This window comes from Apus apus, chromosome 5, assembly GCF_020740795.1.
Source record: "Apus apus isolate bApuApu2 chromosome 5, bApuApu2.pri.cur, whole genome shotgun sequence".
NCBI classification, from domain to species: Eukaryota; Metazoa; Chordata; class Aves; order Apodiformes; family Apodidae; genus Apus; species Apus apus.
The window spans coordinates 58,557,616-58,575,786 of NC_067286.1; the positions used below are offsets into that span (position 1 = coordinate 58,557,616).

The 18,171-nt window shown below is 45.3% G+C and overlaps 2 protein-coding genes across 2 annotated transcripts in view; both read right to left on the minus strand.

Moving 5' to 3' along the window:
- Window positions 1–379: 379 nt before the first annotated feature.
- AKAP5 (A-kinase anchoring protein 5) lies at window positions 380–3,627 on the minus strand. Its single transcript, XM_051621433.1, has 2 exons — window positions 3,606–3,627; window positions 380–2,458 (listed from the first exon to the last, which is right to left on the minus strand). The coding sequence occupies exon 2, from the start codon at window positions 1,817–1,819 to the stop codon at window positions 440–442; it is 1,380 nt and encodes a 459-aa protein (XP_051477393.1). The 5' UTR covers window positions 1,820–2,458; window positions 3,606–3,627; the 3' UTR covers window positions 380–439.
- Window positions 3,628–6,998: 3,371 nt separating this feature from the next.
- MTHFD1 (methylenetetrahydrofolate dehydrogenase, cyclohydrolase and formyltetrahydrofolate synthetase 1) overlaps window positions 6,999–18,171 on the minus strand; it is a 42,971-nt gene continuing 31,798 nt past the window's right edge. The window contains exons 22-28 of the mRNA XM_051622597.1: window positions 17,688–17,729; window positions 16,540–16,640; window positions 15,413–15,590; window positions 14,183–14,290; window positions 12,807–12,959; window positions 8,088–8,192; window positions 6,999–7,905 (exon numbers count right to left, since the gene is read on the minus strand). Coding sequence (XP_051478557.1) covers window positions 8,103–8,192; window positions 12,807–12,959; window positions 14,183–14,290; window positions 15,413–15,590; window positions 16,540–16,640; window positions 17,688–17,729 — 672 coding nt within the window. The 3' untranslated portion in view covers window positions 6,999–7,905; window positions 8,088–8,102. The remainder of the gene's footprint in view (window positions 7,906–8,087; window positions 8,193–12,806; window positions 12,960–14,182; window positions 14,291–15,412; window positions 15,591–16,539; window positions 16,641–17,687; window positions 17,730–18,171) is intronic.

Consider the following 18,171-nt stretch of genomic DNA (forward strand, 5'->3'; position numbering starts at 1 on the left):
AGGGCAAACTTCCAGCCATGTCCCATGTGTCCCAAATCCAGCCTAGCAGCGGGTGGGGTGCTTGCCACCTCTCGGGACCTTTTCACTAAATGCATGGTACATACAGATCTACAGCATGGACAGCAGGGAAACCTGGTGTGAATGACAGCAGAAATATGGCTTTGGCATAAAGATACCAATTAAATGAAAATGCAGTCACTGCAACACCTTCCTTTCCCCACAGCTGCAGTCGATGGCGCTGCCTGAAGCCCCAGGGGGCAGGGTGTAGGTAGCAGGGTCTGCCCCACACCCCAGGATCTGTTTCACAGAGGTACACAACTGAACGGGCATGCAGAATTAACTACATCTCAGCCCCGGGAGCCTCTCAAGCTCTCCCCACCCAGGCCAAATGCAGTTTTAAATCATCCCTTGTACTCTTATTTTGGGGGCATCGCTGCCATCACAGAAAACTGTTGTGTTTGTTCTGTTCCAGGGCCATTTCGTTGACCAGCTGCTCTATGGATGACTGGATGGCTGCCTTCACGAGGGAAGATGCCGTTTCTATGAGGAGCAGTTCGTACTGTTCCCCCGTTCTTTGCCCCTGGTCACCTGGACCTTTCTCCTCCACCTGGGGACCACCGCCAGCCGCGGGGCCCTCTTTTTTACCAAAATCAAAGCCCCCGCTTGATTTTTTATTCCCTTTTTGCTTATTTCGCTGCAAGACAGGGGACAGCTCGTAGGCCTGGTCGGAGTCGGTGTGATCAGAGTCCTCAGCTTCGGTGACAGTGATGACAATCCCAACGCCCACGTTGGCTTCTAGGGTCACCTGATGGCTGGAGCAGCCCTGCATGCTCACTGCATCATCTTTGGACTCCGACGGACTGAAATCCATTACTGTCTCTTGGGCTTTGCACTCCTCAGGAAGATTTATGCTCTTTTCTGATTCATCCCCTTCGGGCAGCTCTTTGCAGATATTAGGGATTTCCTGCAGCTCAGCGGTTTCAGGGGCACTGTCGGATTGATCCTGGGAAGCAGGCACTTCGGGAGCATCTTCCCTGCCCTCCATGTGGACTGTGGTTTGGGGCAGGCTCCCCTCCTGCAGCTTTTCCTGGGCTGTTTCATTAACTGTCTCTGACTCTGTTATCTCTGACTCAATGGTGCACTCCCTATGTTCCTCTGCTTCAGTTGTGGGCTCTGTCAAGGGCTCACTCTTCCCAATGGAATCAGCACTTTCCTTTGCTGTATCCTGGTCCTCCTGCACAGAGGCCGGGCTGAAGGAGTCAGACTTGTCCATCGGGGGCAAATCCTCCTGCTCTTCACTAGCTTTATTCACGACACCCATCACCTCATTTGCTTGAACACTGTCCTCTGACTCCTCCACTGCTTCAGAGGGGCTGGGTTTTTTCTTGCCTCTGGAGAACCGCACGCAGGGCATCTTCACTCCAGAGCTCACTCGTTTCTTTGGGAAGCCTTGTGCACAGCCTTCCTCAGCATCCACCTCCAGCTGCACTTGGGAATCAGAGGGTGCCTTCTTGCTCGAGGAGGATTTCTGCCTTCTCCGAGGTTTTGTGAGGTTTTTGATGGCTGCCCAGGCTCCTCTGGAGGATTGTGATTGATTAGGAACTTTTGCCTCAGCACTGATGCATTGGCTTTTCTCCTCTGAAGCTGCTTCACATGCATCCTTCACCGTCAGCCTCTTCTTACAGGACTTCCTCTTCCTAAAACAGAGCATGGAGGGTTTTTCTGCCTGTTCCTCTGATGGGGAGCACGTTGCCCCTGTGCTGTGAGTTTCTACCTCTCTTGGGTTCTCCATTTGAATTTCATTAGCTGCCTTTGCCATATTTGTTCCTCTCCTTCGTTTGTGTGATATTATTGATTTTCTGGATTAATGTATCAGACACATGAACTGCAGAGATGCTAAAAGTGCATTTTCTCCTCAAATTGTTTTCAAAATAATGTTAGTTGCCTTTTAATGAGCCTCTGTGTCCATCATGAGAAGTTCTGCTGAAGCTATTGCATCTGCTTTATAACTCCCACTTTGTCTCATTACTCACTTTATCACCTCTCCAAGGAATCCTGGGTAGACATGAAGTTGAACAAGCTTCTCCTTGGCTTTGCTGGCCAGAGTCACCTCCGGGACAACCCACTTCAAATTGTGCTCAGTCTATCAACACGAGTACTTAATTGCCAGTCTGATATTACTCTTTTTTTGTGTGTTTCGGTTTTTTTTTTTTCCCCCGAAAGGACGACAAATCAAGCCAAGAGTTAACAATTTTTATTCACCCCACGGACCTGGAAAGAACTGCACTTCCACATTGCACAGGGAGCTTGATTGAAGCACCAGTAAAACCAGCGGCAGCCAGTGGCTGTTTTCTGCCCCCCAGTGACAAGGTCAGATGCTGCTTTGTCTCAGCTCTGCTTTCTGCTTCAGTTCCTCTCGCAGGTTATGTGAAGCATGGCCAACGTTTCCATCTTTTACCTGTAACACAACAAACAAATGTTAAAAACAACAACAACAAGTATTGAAAAGTATATATTTTAAAAGAACTTCATGCTGAGACGCAGACCTGGGCTGGAAAAGCAGTTCTGCCTCAGGATGCACCATAGCTGTTTTTTGCCACTAATTAGCACCATATATCCAAAGACAAAATAAGGCCACCAAGATATCAACCCAGTGATGTTCAACCACTATTTTGCTATTTCGTGTGGTCAAGGGGATTTTTTAAATTGCCCCTTATAACGGCAAATACACATTACACATGCACGCGCCTGTAGTTTCTTCTCCTACAGTGAGCTGAGTCTTCCTCTCCATATGCACTCACAGTTCCAGCTAGGGAAATTACACCCTGAGACAGCAGATATTTTTATCTTTAATGCACCATATGACAATATGACAATATGCAAAAACACAAGAATACAAAAAGGAGGCTCGTGGAATACAAAAGTGAAATCACATGGCCAGAAGGGAGCTTATTTATACTACATGCACGCCTTCCATGGCAGCCTCAGTTATAACACCGCCTGTGCTCATCAAATGTATGATATTGTGAGATATATGTCACCCTTAAAAAAAAGCAGGAAAAAGAGGGGGGGGGGGGGGGGGAAGTGTTGCCATAAAACACCTTCAGAACGGTTTGGGATAGAAAGGCGCAAAAATGTGTCACTGCAAACAGACCAACTTCTCTGGGACTGGCTCAGTGACTCCGGGCAATCTTTGCACACAGTGTTTTGCATTCTGCTTTTAAGTAGGAAGATGATTAAAACAGGGGCTCTGGCGGGGTGCGCTCGCCGGGGGGGGTTTGATTTATGCAAAAATTCTCTCAGCTGAGAGATGCGCGTGAGAGAGAAGCCCGCACGCAGCCGCTGCTGCCCGGAGCCCGGAGCCCGGCCCCGCCGCAGCCCGGCAAGTTTGGGGGTGGGGGATCCGCGGCTGCCGCCCCACCGGTGCCCCCCGCTCGGCGCAAGGGGCACCCCCCGAACCCCTCCGAAGGGATGGTGGCGGTTCCTTGGGGTCGCCCCCGCAGCCGCCCAGACCGACCCCGGCACCCCCCGCACGTCGCCTCCCCCGCGGCTCCCTCCGGAGCGGGGCTCGCCCCCCGCGCCCCCCGCGCCCCCCGCGCCCTCACCTGCGGCCCGGCCCGGCCCCAGCCCCGCTCCGCGCCGCTCCGCGCTGCCGCCGCCTCCCGCCGCAGCCACCGCCCCCCGGGCCGGCGGGGAGGGCTCTGCCGGCAGCCCCCCGCCCCCCGCCGCCAGCCCCCGGCCCGCCCCCCGGCAGGCGGGCGGCTCCGCGGGCACCTGCTCGCACGCTCCGGAGAGCGCGGGGTTGGGGAAGGGACTCAGGGACCCCGGGCCAGCCCTACGTGCGGGGCAGCGTCCCTCCTCCTCCCGGAAAGGGTCTCTCCCTGCTGCAGCTCAGCATCCCCTCCTTCCTGCGAAGCAGCATCCCTCCCTCCTGTAGGACAGCATCCCTCCCTCCTGTGGGACAGCATCCCCTCCCTCCTGCGGGACAGCATCCCCTCCCTCCTGCCGGACAGCATCCCCTCCCTCCTGCGGGACAGCATCCCCTCCTTCCTGCGGGACAGCATCCCCTCCTTCCTGCGGGACAGCATCCCCTCCCTCCTGCGGGACAGCATCCCCGCTCCTCTCCTCGCACCCCTCTTGGCAAGGCAGCATCACTCCCTGCTCGTGGGGTAGCGTCCCCCCCTCCCCTTGCAGAGCAGCGTCCTTCCCTTCTGGAAAGGCAGCATCGTTCCTGGTGGGGCAGGACCCCCCTCCCCTTGCAGAGTAACCGTTCCTCGCCCCCCAGGCTGTGCCCGGGGGCAGCAGACACGCAAAGCACGAACTGCACCACGAGGCAAAGGTCTTCCTAGGCACTAAGCTGTGGTTTCCAGTTCGGATCCCAGCACACACCCAGAAGGAAGAGACCACAGGCATTTGCAGATCCAGCATTTGCCTGGCTATGTAGGAAGGAAGGGGAGGGGTCTTGCTCTTAGTAGCTGCTCTTTTTTTGTGTGTGTGTGTCACACTTGGAGCCCTTGCAGCTGTCAGCACACACTGTATGGGGCCCTGCAGGAGCTACACCTTCAGAGCTGGGGGTAAAGGACAGCCAGGTCTTGGGTTTAAACTAATCTTTGCCCAAAATACCAGAAAAAGTGCCTCTTCGACATGAGCCTCTTTCCTCCAAAGCAGCTGAGGTGTGACATAAAATAAATTGCATCTCCAGCTGTTAAGATTGATGGGAGGGCCTCCAGAAAAACAACTACCAAGTGTGGCTGATGAACTACATGAAACTATAGTTCAAGATGCTTGAATGTCCCCATTCATCTCCACGGGGAACTGACTGACGCCCACAAACATTTTAAGGACCTTAGCTGCTTCACAGCATGTTTGCACAAAAGAATGCAGGCAAAGCAGCACATTTGGAACCTGCAAGGGGCTTCCAGTGTAGGCCAGCCTTGGAAAAATACACATGGCCTTCCCCCTTCCTGGCTTCTTTGTGGAAAAAAACGGGTTATTTTGGCTGAAATGTCAACCAGTAGGGCAGAAACGTGGATGAAGCAACCACAAGAAATTGCCTTTTTAAAAGCTCCCCTATGAAATGTGTTTGCTCACGTTCACTCAGGATAATAATCTTCACTGGAAATGGTTTCTCTCCCTGGGGTGGGCGGTGGCTTCTAATTATGATCTAGCTTCTGCATTAAAGCCAAGCAAGGCTCCTCAGCACAGTATTTCCCCTTGTGCAGTGGGAAGGAGAGCAGGCAGAGGTGGGGAGGATGGCTAACAGGAAGGATGGCTATCAGGGAGGATGGCTACCATGTGTACCCTGCCTCAGGGGTTCTCATCAATTCCATTCAGAAGCACCTTGCATGAAATTCAATTATTCCTGCTGCTCCAGGGGAAGATGGTAGCACCAACAACTACAGTGCAAGGGAAATAAATAATGGGGTCTGTAGCAAGCAGAGGATCTGATTAGAAGATAAATAAGCTTGAAAGAAGATCCCAACCCAGCTGTAGGCTCCAGTTTTCTTTCTGAACCCACAGTGAAGCGCTGGTGCTGTGCAGCAACCCAGACAAGCAGTGCTTTCTCCTGTTTCTTTTCTTCCCATTGCTAGTCCAAAAAAACCTGTGTTGTATCTTACATGATGTGATGCAGGACTCTCACTACATCACAGCTGAGGGAACGGGTGGCCACAACACCAGCTTAAGGGCTCTGGGCTCACAAATAGCCCACAGAGAACAAATTTATACTTAATTAGTTTTTTCTCTAGGCAACAGGAAGATAAGACAACCTTCCAATATTTAGTTAGAAGAGATTAAGTGTCCTTTGTGTCCTATTTGATAGGGCAAAGAACTAGCTGGAATACTTAGTTACAAAGGAGAGAGTTAAGAATAAACAACCTATTTATGAATCTGTCCTGTAAGATCTAGAGTAGGGACACTGGAGAGCTCATGTTTTAAAGTACAGGTTAGAAAAGCTTCCCCACCAACCTATAGAGATGCTTGGGGCTATTTTTTGGCCCTTATGCTTTGCTGCCTCCAGTCCCCTGGTGTGTAGCAAACCCTTCAGCAGCTTCTGCCCCCTGGCAGGAGGTGGGCCAGCAACCTCTTGAACCACCTCTCTCAAGCACATGTCTATGATCTCATGCTAAACTAAAAGGAGGCTAATCTTAGCATAAATTTGCACTTATCCCATGTTTCATAAGCATAAAATGAAGGTGGAACACAGAGCGCTTGCAGGAAAGCAGCATAGCAGGGAAGATGAAATGTGGGAACTGACAGTAGGCTTGGCAGCATCAGCTCTGGAACCTGCTCCAAGGGAAGGCTTGGCCAAGGTGCTGCAGGTGAAGGAGAGGCACTTCTGGCCAAGCACGGGCTCTGGGGCAGCAGCTGGGGAACAACCCTTCTGACCTCCTGCTTGTGTGTGTGCTCAGGCAAACGTGGCTGCTGCTAAATCCTCAGCTGAATATCATCAAAAAAGATTTTAGGAGGCTGTGCAAGCATCTCAAATCCTCTTACAACAATTTAAGCTATTTTGTCTTTGCTGCTGTGACAACCAGGTAATTTTAATGTAATTATTCTCCCCTCCTGAAGAACCTGAGAGGTATCAATCTGTCTTTCTCCCCATAATACACAGTGCCTGTGTACTACCAGGGCTCCTTCACATCGGTGCACACCTACATCCTGGTTCTCCCAGTTCTCACCAAAATCCAAATGTTTTTAGATTCTCTTCTGATGCAAACAGATGGGCCTTGCAAGCCTCAATTCTGATCTTTTGCAGTCAACTGCAAGTATCTCAATTTCACAGAACAATTCTGGTAGTTTATTTCCTATAGACTACACACATCATCTAGGAAAGGGAACAAGATTAAACTCACACACACATTGGTGCATTGCAGGAAACTTATTACTGCAATAATCACTTCTACTTGTCAATACTAGGATTGCTGCTGCTTACAGTTTATCACAGAAATAATTCTATATCAATAATCCCAGTGCAAACATCAAAACCCAAAAGGCACTTGAAGTATTTACCAGTTTATTTGTATTAGTTAAAAAAATTGGCAGCAACTATATTTTTATGTTACAAAATGATTTTTGGCCTCCTGAAAAAAACAGCTACAAACGAATTGATCACTACGCATGTTGTTCACTAAAAAGGTATCCTTAGGAAACAAGGCTCATCACTGGTGTAGCTCTTCTTACTATTGAGCATAAAATGGTTCAAAAGACATCTGGTAGAAGCCACAGATTCAGCCCCTACAGATTTGATATCCAGATGTTCAATTTCCATTAACAGTAAAATATGGTAGTGACAGCTGGGCTTTCTAAAAGGTAAATTTGATGTGGCTCAGGTGACTCTGCAGGAATAATTCAGTGCAGAAGTCAGGGTAAGCATGTCTGGAAAGCAATGAGAAGCGAAGGGGATTCCCCCTTGTTCCCTCTTTGAAATGACATTGGTGCAGTTTCAGAGCACAGCAGTTTCTCCCATAGTGCAAGAAACGGAATATGGAACTCAGTATGGAAATTAGGAATATGCAGTGTTCAAGACTTTCAAAGATAATATATGCCACAAAGCCCCTATGGTTAAGACAGTTAAGTCTCAAGACTGTTACAAAGAGCTCCTTGATTTTTAATAATTAAAATAATGTTACTAAATCAAAAGAGGTCACCAAACCCAAGCTTCTGCACTCTGCTTCAGCTACAATTATGGAGCAGGAGGTTTGTACAGGCGGTATGCTTTTAATACTCAGGGTAATCTAGCTTAGAACACAACAGTTTAGAAATTATTACAGATTACAAGTGGTTGATTCTGTAGCACTCCTTCCAGTCACTTCTTGCTCCTTATTCCCAGTCATATCTTGCTTTGACTTAAAAAAATAAGGGCATAATTCCATTTACATGACTCATCACGTGTTCTTCTAAGATCTAAAAAGAAAAGCAAGTTTAATTACTATTATATAGTACAGCAGACAACTTTCAGGCTGAATTATAATCAAATGTCATTTGGAAACACAGGGCATCATATGAGATTGGCTTAATTCCATTATCTTAAGATGAGAAATAAAGGCCAAATATTGAAAGCCTTCTACCCCAAAGAAGGCACTCACCTTTGGTTAATCCTTTCAAAAGAGCCCATTGACTTCTCCTGACACTGGGTCCAAGTCTATATCATAGAAACAGGGTCTCGTAGGAAGTCCTGGCATAGTGCTCATCTGAACAAGGAAAGATAAACTATTGAAATGGAAGCAGCACAGTTTTGTGCAGAAAATCTCATACTTAATCATTCTTGAAGAGAAAGATGGCACCAGCCACTGCAGCTCCTTGCACACACACATACTAGTTGGGTGATGCTCACCTACCATTTTTGAAGCACACTGCAAGTATCAGGAGCTCCCAAGCTCAGTAGGTAGACTGGACACTTCTTTTCTTTGTATGCTTTTTGTTTGCAACATGGATTTAGTTTGCCTTCTGCTTCTGCCAGTGACTGACTCCAAGATTTGGCAAAGTACTTAAAACATCCAGCTGACCAGTTAACTATTAGTTCACAGACTTTGCTGTGGTAAGATAATTGCTTGTGGTAGCTTCCTAGTTATCAAAATGAACATGCATGTTTAAACAGCATTTTGCCCACTCTAAAGCCTCAGTTGATTAAAATACTTCAAGATTCTAGAGCTAGAAGTGTTAAATAATTAGGAATAAGTATCCTTGTGAAGAGAGTATTTAAAAAAAGAAAAAACAACCAACTGAAATAGATGGAGAGGTCAGTTCTCCTGACTGGAATATTTCTGGGGTGTTCAACTCAGGAGGGCTGTGCAGTGGCAGAACTGGAGTGTGCAACACAGCTGTCAGCACCACACCTGCCCCAGGCCAGTCCTCTCCAGCTGTCCCAGTGCCCAGCACTCACTGTGGGAGCCACGGGGCCAGCAGGGACACGCTCGGCTTCATTCGCTAATGCAGATGACAGGATTCCCCCTTCCCTAACCCAGCACTTAGCCCAGCAGCACACGTAGGCTGACATGGGTGCTCCACAAAGGTGGGCAACATGTGACCCTGCTCAGTGGTTTGTGCCAGTGGTCTTTAAGCCCTTGAATAAAGGTCTCATTTTCTGCATCATCTGGCCTCAGCTTTCACAATCAGTATTGTTATGTCTGTCTCCATGAGATTAAAGATCTCTTTGGCAACCTGGTATTTTCTCCCTGAGCAAGTATTTTGCATGCTAATCAAATTACCTTCCTTTTGATAATAAGCTAAGCAGCAAGGAGGCAAAGCTCTATTGGTTAGGCATTTTCTGTAGTTCTCAAAACTGTTTGGGGAGCTTTTGGAATCCTGCCCCATTTTCCTAGGCTGTTTACAAGTGGTAACACCAGACCCACATGCAAGGTACTGCTGCAGGTCTTGCATGGCTTATGCAGAGGTAAAAATCCCTTCCAAGTCTACTCTTTGTAATGAATTCTAGGACTGCACTAGCTTTTTGTTAGAGCTGCTGCTTTTCCAGACAGGGAACAGGGGGCTACAGAGAAGACCTTCATTTCTTGTCTTTGTGTTTGGTTGTTTGGATATTTTGCTCTCAAGTGCCAAGGAAACAGGAGATCTAAAGTGCCCAGAGGGGTTTTTCTGTTCTTAACACAGTCACTGCCAGTCTCAAGCCAAGCAGAGCAAGAAAATTCCTATTTATTTACACTACACTGAAGAATCACAGAATCATTTTGGTTGGAAGAGACCTTAAAGACCATCAAGTCCAACCACTGACCCAGCACTACCAAGTCCACCACTAAACCATGTCCCTCAGTACTACATCTACATGTCTTTTAAATGCTTCTAGGGATGGTGACTCCACCACTTCCCTGGACAGCCTGTTCCAGTGCCTGACAACCCTTTCAATGAAGAAATTATTCCTAATTCCAATCTAAACCTCTCCTGGTGCAACTGAAGGCCATTTCTTCTGTTCTAGCACTTGTTACGTGAGAGAAGAGACTGACCCCCACTCGCTACAACCTCCTTTGAGGTAGCTGTAGAGAGCAATAAGGTCTCTCCTCAGCCTCCTTTTCTCCTGGCTGAACAACCTCAATTCCCTCAGCAGCACCTTGTAAGACTTGTTCTCCAGACTCTTCACCAGCTTTGCTGCCCTTCTCTGGACTCACTCCAGCCCCTCAATGTCCTTCTTGTAGTGAGGGGCCCAAACTGAACACAGGATTCCAGGTGCAGCCTCAGCAGTGCCAAGTACAAGGGGATGATGAGGGAGCTTTGCTGATCTCCACTGTCAGACTCAGAGGACTACAGCAGGAGCCAAGACAGGGATGCTCCATAGAGCAGGAGATGCCATATTGCTGACTGAGCCTGACTATACTATTGCTTGCCTTCCTATTTTGAAAGGAATGGATAATTTTCCTCCTTTCCTATCCACAGGTCAGCCCACAGTGGCTACTCTGCTACCAATTACTTAAAGGCAATCTGTTTAAACCCTGAATTTGTATGCAGTACAGGATAATTTCCAACCAGGCTCCTAATTTTCTGTACAAGTTTCTACAGTGCTTAATTCATTCAGTTATTTTCAGAGCTGAAGAAATGAATGTTTCCTCCATTAAGCTTCCTCCTTTTCAATACCACATATACTGAAAAAACACAGGGCAATTCACACTATTTACTTACATGAAAAAATTAGACCAGATGGATATCATCAGTCCTTTTGCAAGATTTCAAATAAAACCAATACCAACTAAGCATGTATTATTTACTGCATTTGTGGAACTTAGACTAAAAAAAAAAAAAAAAAAGGCAGCCCTTTAGGAACTGAAAAAACCGAGTGGAAAAAATAATTTGTTCTCAGTCCATCAGCAGCACCAGAAGAAAACCCAACCAATCTGAGTCCAACACTTAATTTAACTTTCATTATCTCCCATGCTCAAAATGAAACCTAGATAATATCTGAAATTTTATTTCTTTTAAAACCTCTAAGTATTTCATTAAAGTACAACAGATTGAACCTTGAGCCAGAAAGGGAAAACCCCAAGACTCAGAGGCTGAGAAGAAAAATAAAGTGACATACCTTTGTGATTAACTTCAGACAACAAGAACATGCATGCACAAGTGATTAGTGTCACCTCAAATTTCTCATAAAAGCTTCTGCACGGAGCCATGTATTTGCTGCACTTTCAGCTCACAGTTCAATGGCTGCTGCCAAAAATGTATTCTGAGGCTAAAACACCTCCTGCTGAATGGGTTTAAAATAGTGATCTGATTCAAAATGCCCTGGATTGCTTCTCAAAAGGCCAACCCTTCCCTGGCATTTGTAGATGCCACAGAAGAGTGATCTTCATGTCCCTAGCCAGAAGACTCACTGTTAATTCTGGCAGAATTAAGGCCACTATTTACTACATGTCCAAGAAAACATGAGGAATCTGGGATGGGAGCAGAAAGGAAAGAGTCCAACTTCATAGAAATAGAAGACATCAGAAAAAGAGACAAAATGTCAGTTTTAATGTCTGAAAACATCTCTCTCTTGTGTAACTCATTAATGCTGTGTACCCTTTCCTTCTCCAGTGCTTATTAAAAAAACCAATAAATTGTTTGGATTAAATCTTGGCTTGCAAAAATGCCATTTATAACAGGAACAAGCATGCTATCTTCCATTTTATTCCAAAACACAAATCACTCTATAAAAAGATGGATGAGCTAGAGTTTAATAACAATGCGGTTATTTTATTTATGTTGGTCAATCTGGAAACCCTTACCTCCCTCTTTTTTTTTTTTTCCTTTTTTTTTTTTTTAAGAATTGAAAAGATATGCAATATCTGGCCCCTAGCTAGGATTTGAAAGAAGAAGGGATCCAGCTCTTAAATCAGCAGATTTCATCATCTGAGCCATGCACCCCAAAGGTTTTGGAATCTTATTAAAACAAACACATTGCCATGAAGACTTCAGGAAAAGGTTCAGGCCCCCCAAAATAAGAAAAAGACAGAGCTGCTTGCTCCAACTGCTCCATCCCCTGTTAACAGTCTAGCAAGTTACTTTACATCTGCTCATAAGAGATTTCCAGTGGATTCTTTCATCCTAACATTCTTTCTTTGGATGCAAACCTGAACATAAGTTCACTTTGCAGGTAGCTCCTCTTTCTGCCCAGCAATTTGTATCAAAGCTATTCCAGGATCCTGTTTCCATTGTAGCTACTCTCTCTTCTCTCAGCTGACATGATGCCAATCATGTCAAAGAACAGAAATGAAAAACTCCAGGGCACAGTGAAAGGAATTGCTGGAACTGATACAGGCTGAGCAGCAAACAGATGGTCAGCAAAACCACACAAACCAAATGGGAGGGGAGACTGATAAATGATTAATAGCACAGGTCAGCTTCACTTTGGAGGTGCCTCATCAAAAGTTGTTTGCTTTGTAAGCTTTGGAGTTGTCTTGTTTTACCCTGATTTGCAGGTGTACAGAGACTTCACCGGCAATTCTGCAAAGTGCTTTCATCAGGAATGCAAAGTCACCATGGCCATTAGGTGGGACGTTCCTCCAATCCCCTTCACCAGCCTGCAGTTCCCAGAATTCATTAGCTACACAGAGTTCACTCTTTCTTCAGAATCCAGGAAGACAGAGATGTGGAACCTGAGGAGTACACTGGGGGCTTGCTAAGTATTCAAAGGGTCAGATGGTCTATTTTAGCTTCCCTCTTCCCCTGAACAAAAACTAATGAGGGCATCTAATACACTGGACTGTTAAAGCACTGACTGTAAATGACAAGGACTGTCCCAATTTAACACAACTGTCTGCTGGAATGCATGTGAAGCTCATGACCTCACCCCACAGCTGGGGTTTCCCTCAATCACGTACCGTTCCCACTAGTGGGTACAGGAACCCAGCACCAACACTGGCCCGAACGTCACGGATGGGCAGAACAAAACCTGTGGGTGCTCCTTTCTTTTCAGGGTCATGAGACAAGGACAAGTGAGTTTTAGCCATGCAGATTGGCAGGTTTCCAAATCCCTGGGAAAAGCAAGGAAAAGAGAGAGAAATACGTGAAGGAACAGTAACTTTTCCTTTATACAAATGTAACTGCTCTATTCTGTCATGCTTTGCAGACAACAGACATTTTATCAGGATATTTTACTCCTCACCAACTGCTTCATTCACATCCTGTCAGATCCATTGACTACTATGCATCCTGATTCCTTCTCTCTCCAACTCTATCCCAACCTTCTGCTACGCATTAAAGAAAAAACCACCATGCCCCTCAGCACCTCCAAATGAGGAAAAAATTAATGGTATGGAAATGTTAGATATACAGCCTTGATAGCTAACTTACTTTCTACCCTTTTCCTAAAACATTAATTTAAACAACTCAGAACTGAAGTACTTGTTCAGCTGAGCTCAGTTAATTAGAAATGTTTGATCAATATAATTGCAGGCCGTGAGGAAGCTGCAATTACATGCCTAGGGTGTTTTGAGAGACTTGTAAAGAAATATGCAAGAAACATGAAAGTGAGGAACTATATATGCCAGTAGTAAATAGACTGCAAAAGCAAAATTATTTGAGCCCACTGTAAACAAATAATGGCTAGTTTTCACCCTGCTCTTCTCTTCAAAGACCTTTACAGACCTTTATTAGTGCAAAAATAGGTAAATTCACCAAACATCAAGCTAGAGAAGAGTAAAAGCAACACAGTGACCTGAAAGCATCTCATTCAATAACCAGATGCCAGGTTCAAAACTTAAAAATGTAGATGTTTTTTCCACAAGAAATGTTGTATCCTCTGTGGAACTCTTTCCTCAACATAACTGGGACTACCAAAAATCCGTATGGGTTCAAAAACTGATGAGACAGCTCAGTGGAACTAGATTAAAAGAAAAAAATAACAATCACCAGAGACTACATAGGTTCAATCTGTCCACTTCTAGTGCCTTAATTCCAAAACTGCTGAAGGATTGGAGAGTGCAGAAGAGAAAGATCACTGAATCCTCCTGCTCTTCTCTCCCCACACACTATCATAGACATACTACTGGGCCAGACGAGTTCTGTCTTCTCCACTAGAGCCAGGGCCAGCTTCCCCCTCCTCATACCACCTCCTCTTTCTCCTCTGCCATTGCAGCACCCAGTGAGTCCTGGACAGGACATGATTTGAGTGATGATTCTCTTCACACACAGTTTGAACACCACAAACACTTTCAATGAAAAGCACCACTAGTGTTAGGTGACATGGACAACTCACCTGCTTAGTGTACAATGCAACCTTCTGCTGTGCTTCTGGAAGTAGCTCAATGTCACTTGCCCCGTAGATCTGCTGTGCAATGAGCCTGATCTTATCTATAACAGGGAGCTAGAGAAAACAACAATACAAGACAGGCAAGTCAGTGTGGCCAAACTACAACAAGCCATAACATCACAGCAGCTTTGCCATCCTTCATACATGTCATGTAATACCCCTCTGCAGATACAAGAGCTATTCCCATTTACTGAAGAACAAAGCTATACAGTAATTTGTGGGTTTTCAAAACACATTTATCTTGTTGCAATTGTTTCTCTTGGTAAGAGGGAAAAACTAGTCTACTGCAGTCAGAAACTAAAAGATACATAGCAGTATTTCTCACAAGCTGTGCTTACATGTTAATTACCCCCTCTGCAAAAGAGGCACCTTTGTTCTCTCTCAAGTCTAAGTTAAAAAGCAGACAAAGGCAATTCGAGGGAATACAAGTTAACAGTTAAATAAAAGCACAATTAAAACAGGTTAAAGAAGAAAAACTGAAAGCATCTGTTAAGGAGCTAAAACAGACATAGTGACACAGCTCTGCACCTCATTAGTTTCTTGAATAGGTGCTTGCTATTAATGGATTCAGGCCATAATCTGGGAACTAACAGTGACTTGATTACCTCCAAGTCATCTGTCAAAATTGCTTAATGTAAAAAGTCATTAGAAATACACATACTCTCTCTTCCACCCCAACCTGTAGTGTGACTCCATAAGCCTTACTTGCAAACAAAAAAACAAAAGTTAGAAAGGACAAATTCTGTTCCACAGCCTGTGGTATAGATTTCCATCCTGAGCACTAAGCACACCCAGCTCTGCAGTAAGGTAACAGTTTTGGTCAGGCTTGTTCCAAGTCCATGCTCTGACAAGAATACAGGTCTCAAAAGTCCAAGAGCTAAACTTCCTCCTACCCTGGAACATGCCTGCCTTGGTAGAAACCCATTTGTCATCTCTAGCAGATTCATAAGCAGCACCTTTCAGTGTCAAAAGTAGATATTTCACTGGGTAGTCAAAACATCAAGAACTGCCTAACTAGGTCTTTGAGACTGGTGGAATAAACGTTATCTCCTAAAACCAAATTTCTTCCCAGTTTCTCAGAGCAGCCTTTCAGTCAGCCTTCAGCAACTCAAGCTAGTGAAACAAATTGACCTCCTCCACCTTACAAAGTATCTCGGCAATACTGCAAGTCCTTACCTCCACATTGTAGAGGAACCTGAAGTTGCTGGGTGCCTGTGATGCTCTCTGAACAGCTCGGGCCAGAGCAAGTGCTCCTTTACCTCCCTCTGCCCAGTGGGTGCACTCCACAGCATCAAAAGCCCCTGCTTCCTTTGCCAGTTGTACTACAAGGGCCAGCTCAGCCTTTGTATCTGTCCTGTAAGGAGAAACGTTTGAGCATTTGTACTAGAATGCACACACAGTAAATTAACTGTTCTAATAATTTTTCACTCTTGTTAACAACATTCAAAAGCTGTCCAAAGAAATCACACAATCTAGCCAACGGGAAGCTGTTGATCCACCACAGCCTTCTGCACCTTAGCAGAGGGAACGAGTCCATGGAGGAACAGACAGGAACAGACAGCCCTGAACTACCTGCAGAATCCCATGGCTACTGACAGAGCAGTGCTCCGGACTTCCTGGGGCATCTGTCCTGTACTGGCAATGAACCTCCTGTTTTCAGAAGCAAACTCTTTAAAAGACCTTTGTATTGCTAATTTAGAGATGCTAAGGGCTGCTATATCATGTGCACAACACACAACAAGCTATAAAACATGATTTCTCTAAATCAGCCAATATGCATTTACCTTCAGATGAAGGTACCTTAGGAGGCTACTCCTCTTCAACCAGCATCAGCTCTAACACACCAGTTCAAAGCTCTTCTGCTTGCATAAAAAGACCACACACAGATTTTATTTTCTGTGCAGTACAATGTGCAGAGTCCAAAATGCTTCTTAGTGGGGAATAATTATTCCATACAGCAGACCACTGAACACAGTGTGGTCAACAGCACTGGCATCTCACCATCTGTTAGGAGCTTAGATTCCACATCATCACAGACACCTTTTGTCCACAGTATGTTGGCCAGTCAGGATATAAGTGATGGCAGATAATAGTCACCGATCATAAAATCCTAAACTAATTTAAAGTAAGGAATGCATTTGAAATTACTCAGCAGTGCTCCCCTATTTATTCCGCATCTTCCCACATGCAAAATGCTGCAAACAATACATTGACCATAATGAAAACATGAGTTTGTGTTAAAGACAGCATAAAAAGTGCCACAATTTTACTCCCATCACACTTCCATGTCCCAGCTCACTTACTTGAAAGCATTGACAGCCACTACTACTGGGACACCAAATATCCGTGCATTTTGAATTTGCTTGTTTAGGTTACTACAGCCTTTTGCCAACAGTTGAAGATTCTGTAGAGAAGACAGCAAGAAGGAAGCACATTTTATCAGCGGTAGCAGAACTTTTGTTCCATATCTGCTATGTCCACAGCTCATGATAAAAATGTCAAAATGACAATGAAACCACAAAGGCAAGTTCCCAGTGATGTTTCTGAACAGTCCATGGTCTTGGATGGAAGACAGAAACAGTCATTCCTTTTCTTAATAATCACCAATTTCACTGTCAAGCCAAGGTATGAGAAATCACTTTTTTGACTTATTCCTTTTTTTTTTTTTTTGTTATTCTTAGTAAGTTAATACCAGTTCTCATTAACTCCCCACAGTAAAGCCTCATTTTCTGCTCTGACACATTCCTCTCGATGTATTAAATAACATTAGCAGTGAATGTCATGACAGTTGTTTGAAGTCTGTGGCAACAGCTTTTGGTTTACACATATTTACATCTTGCAGCATCAGAGACTATTCATGGAAATCCAGACATTTCATCCCTTCCTATGCAAAGAATAACCCATACAGAAGCTCCACAGGTAAAAGAGCTGCAGCCATATAAAGAAGGCCAGACCAATTATCCAAGTATATACAACCATTCAAGGCATAAAGGATAGAAGCTGAGACTTCAGTTCACTTTCCTCCCTGCTTGCAAAGGAGTGAGGGGGAATAAAACCAGAAACTGCTGCTGCTCAGAAGAGCATAATTAGAGAGGCACTCTGAATCAGAGACAGTACTTCCACCAAGCAATTACTCCATACTGAGAGGGTCAGGGGACACAGAGCAGATATTACTATGAAAAACTGAGTGTGCAGAGAATTGCACAAGCTCAGAAGAAATTAAAAGGCTCTGAATACTGGCTAGGTCAAACACAATAAACGCTTGAGAGAGCAGAGCCAGAGTAACATCATTAAGGAAAAAAAGAGAAGATTACAGCTCATATGAGGAAGCATTTCCTCAGCAGCTAAAGACATGACACACTAGCTATGCAGGCATGCACTGCATGACAACATCATGTCACGACCGCAGTTAGTGGGTTCACTGTCACAACAGCTACAGAAGGTTACCTACCTCTTCCATGTACTCTTTTGGCAAAGGCACCCCAGCAGTGACCTGTGAAAAAAAGGCAAGAAAAAAAATATGGAACCCCACAATATTTTTCTCCGTGACAGCAATTCATGCTTGATTCTTTTTAAATGGTGTCACGGCAGGGTGATCCCTTTTTCTAAGAAAATAATACAAGGAAAAATAAAAGACTACAAGGTGCACTTGCAGGGACACCTCACACTAGACCAGGCTGCATAAACCTCATCCAACCTGGCCTTGAGCATCTCCAGGGAGAGGCTTCCACAACCTCCCTGGGCAACCTCATTCAAGCACCTTGCTGCCCTCATGGTGAATAATTTATTCCTGATGTCTAACCTAAATCTCCCCTTTCAGTTTAAAACCATCACCCCTTGTCCTGTCACTGCCCTCTCTGCTGAAAAGCCCCTCCCCAGCTTTCCTGTAGGCCCCAACATACAGATTCCTTTTACAACTACAAGCCTCATGACAA

What these genes read in the sequence shown, in the direction of transcription:
- AKAP5 (XM_051621433.1), bottom strand. Translation starts at nt 1,819, where the DNA reads ATGGCAAAGGCAGCTAATGAAATTCAAATGGAGAACCCAAGAGAGGTA.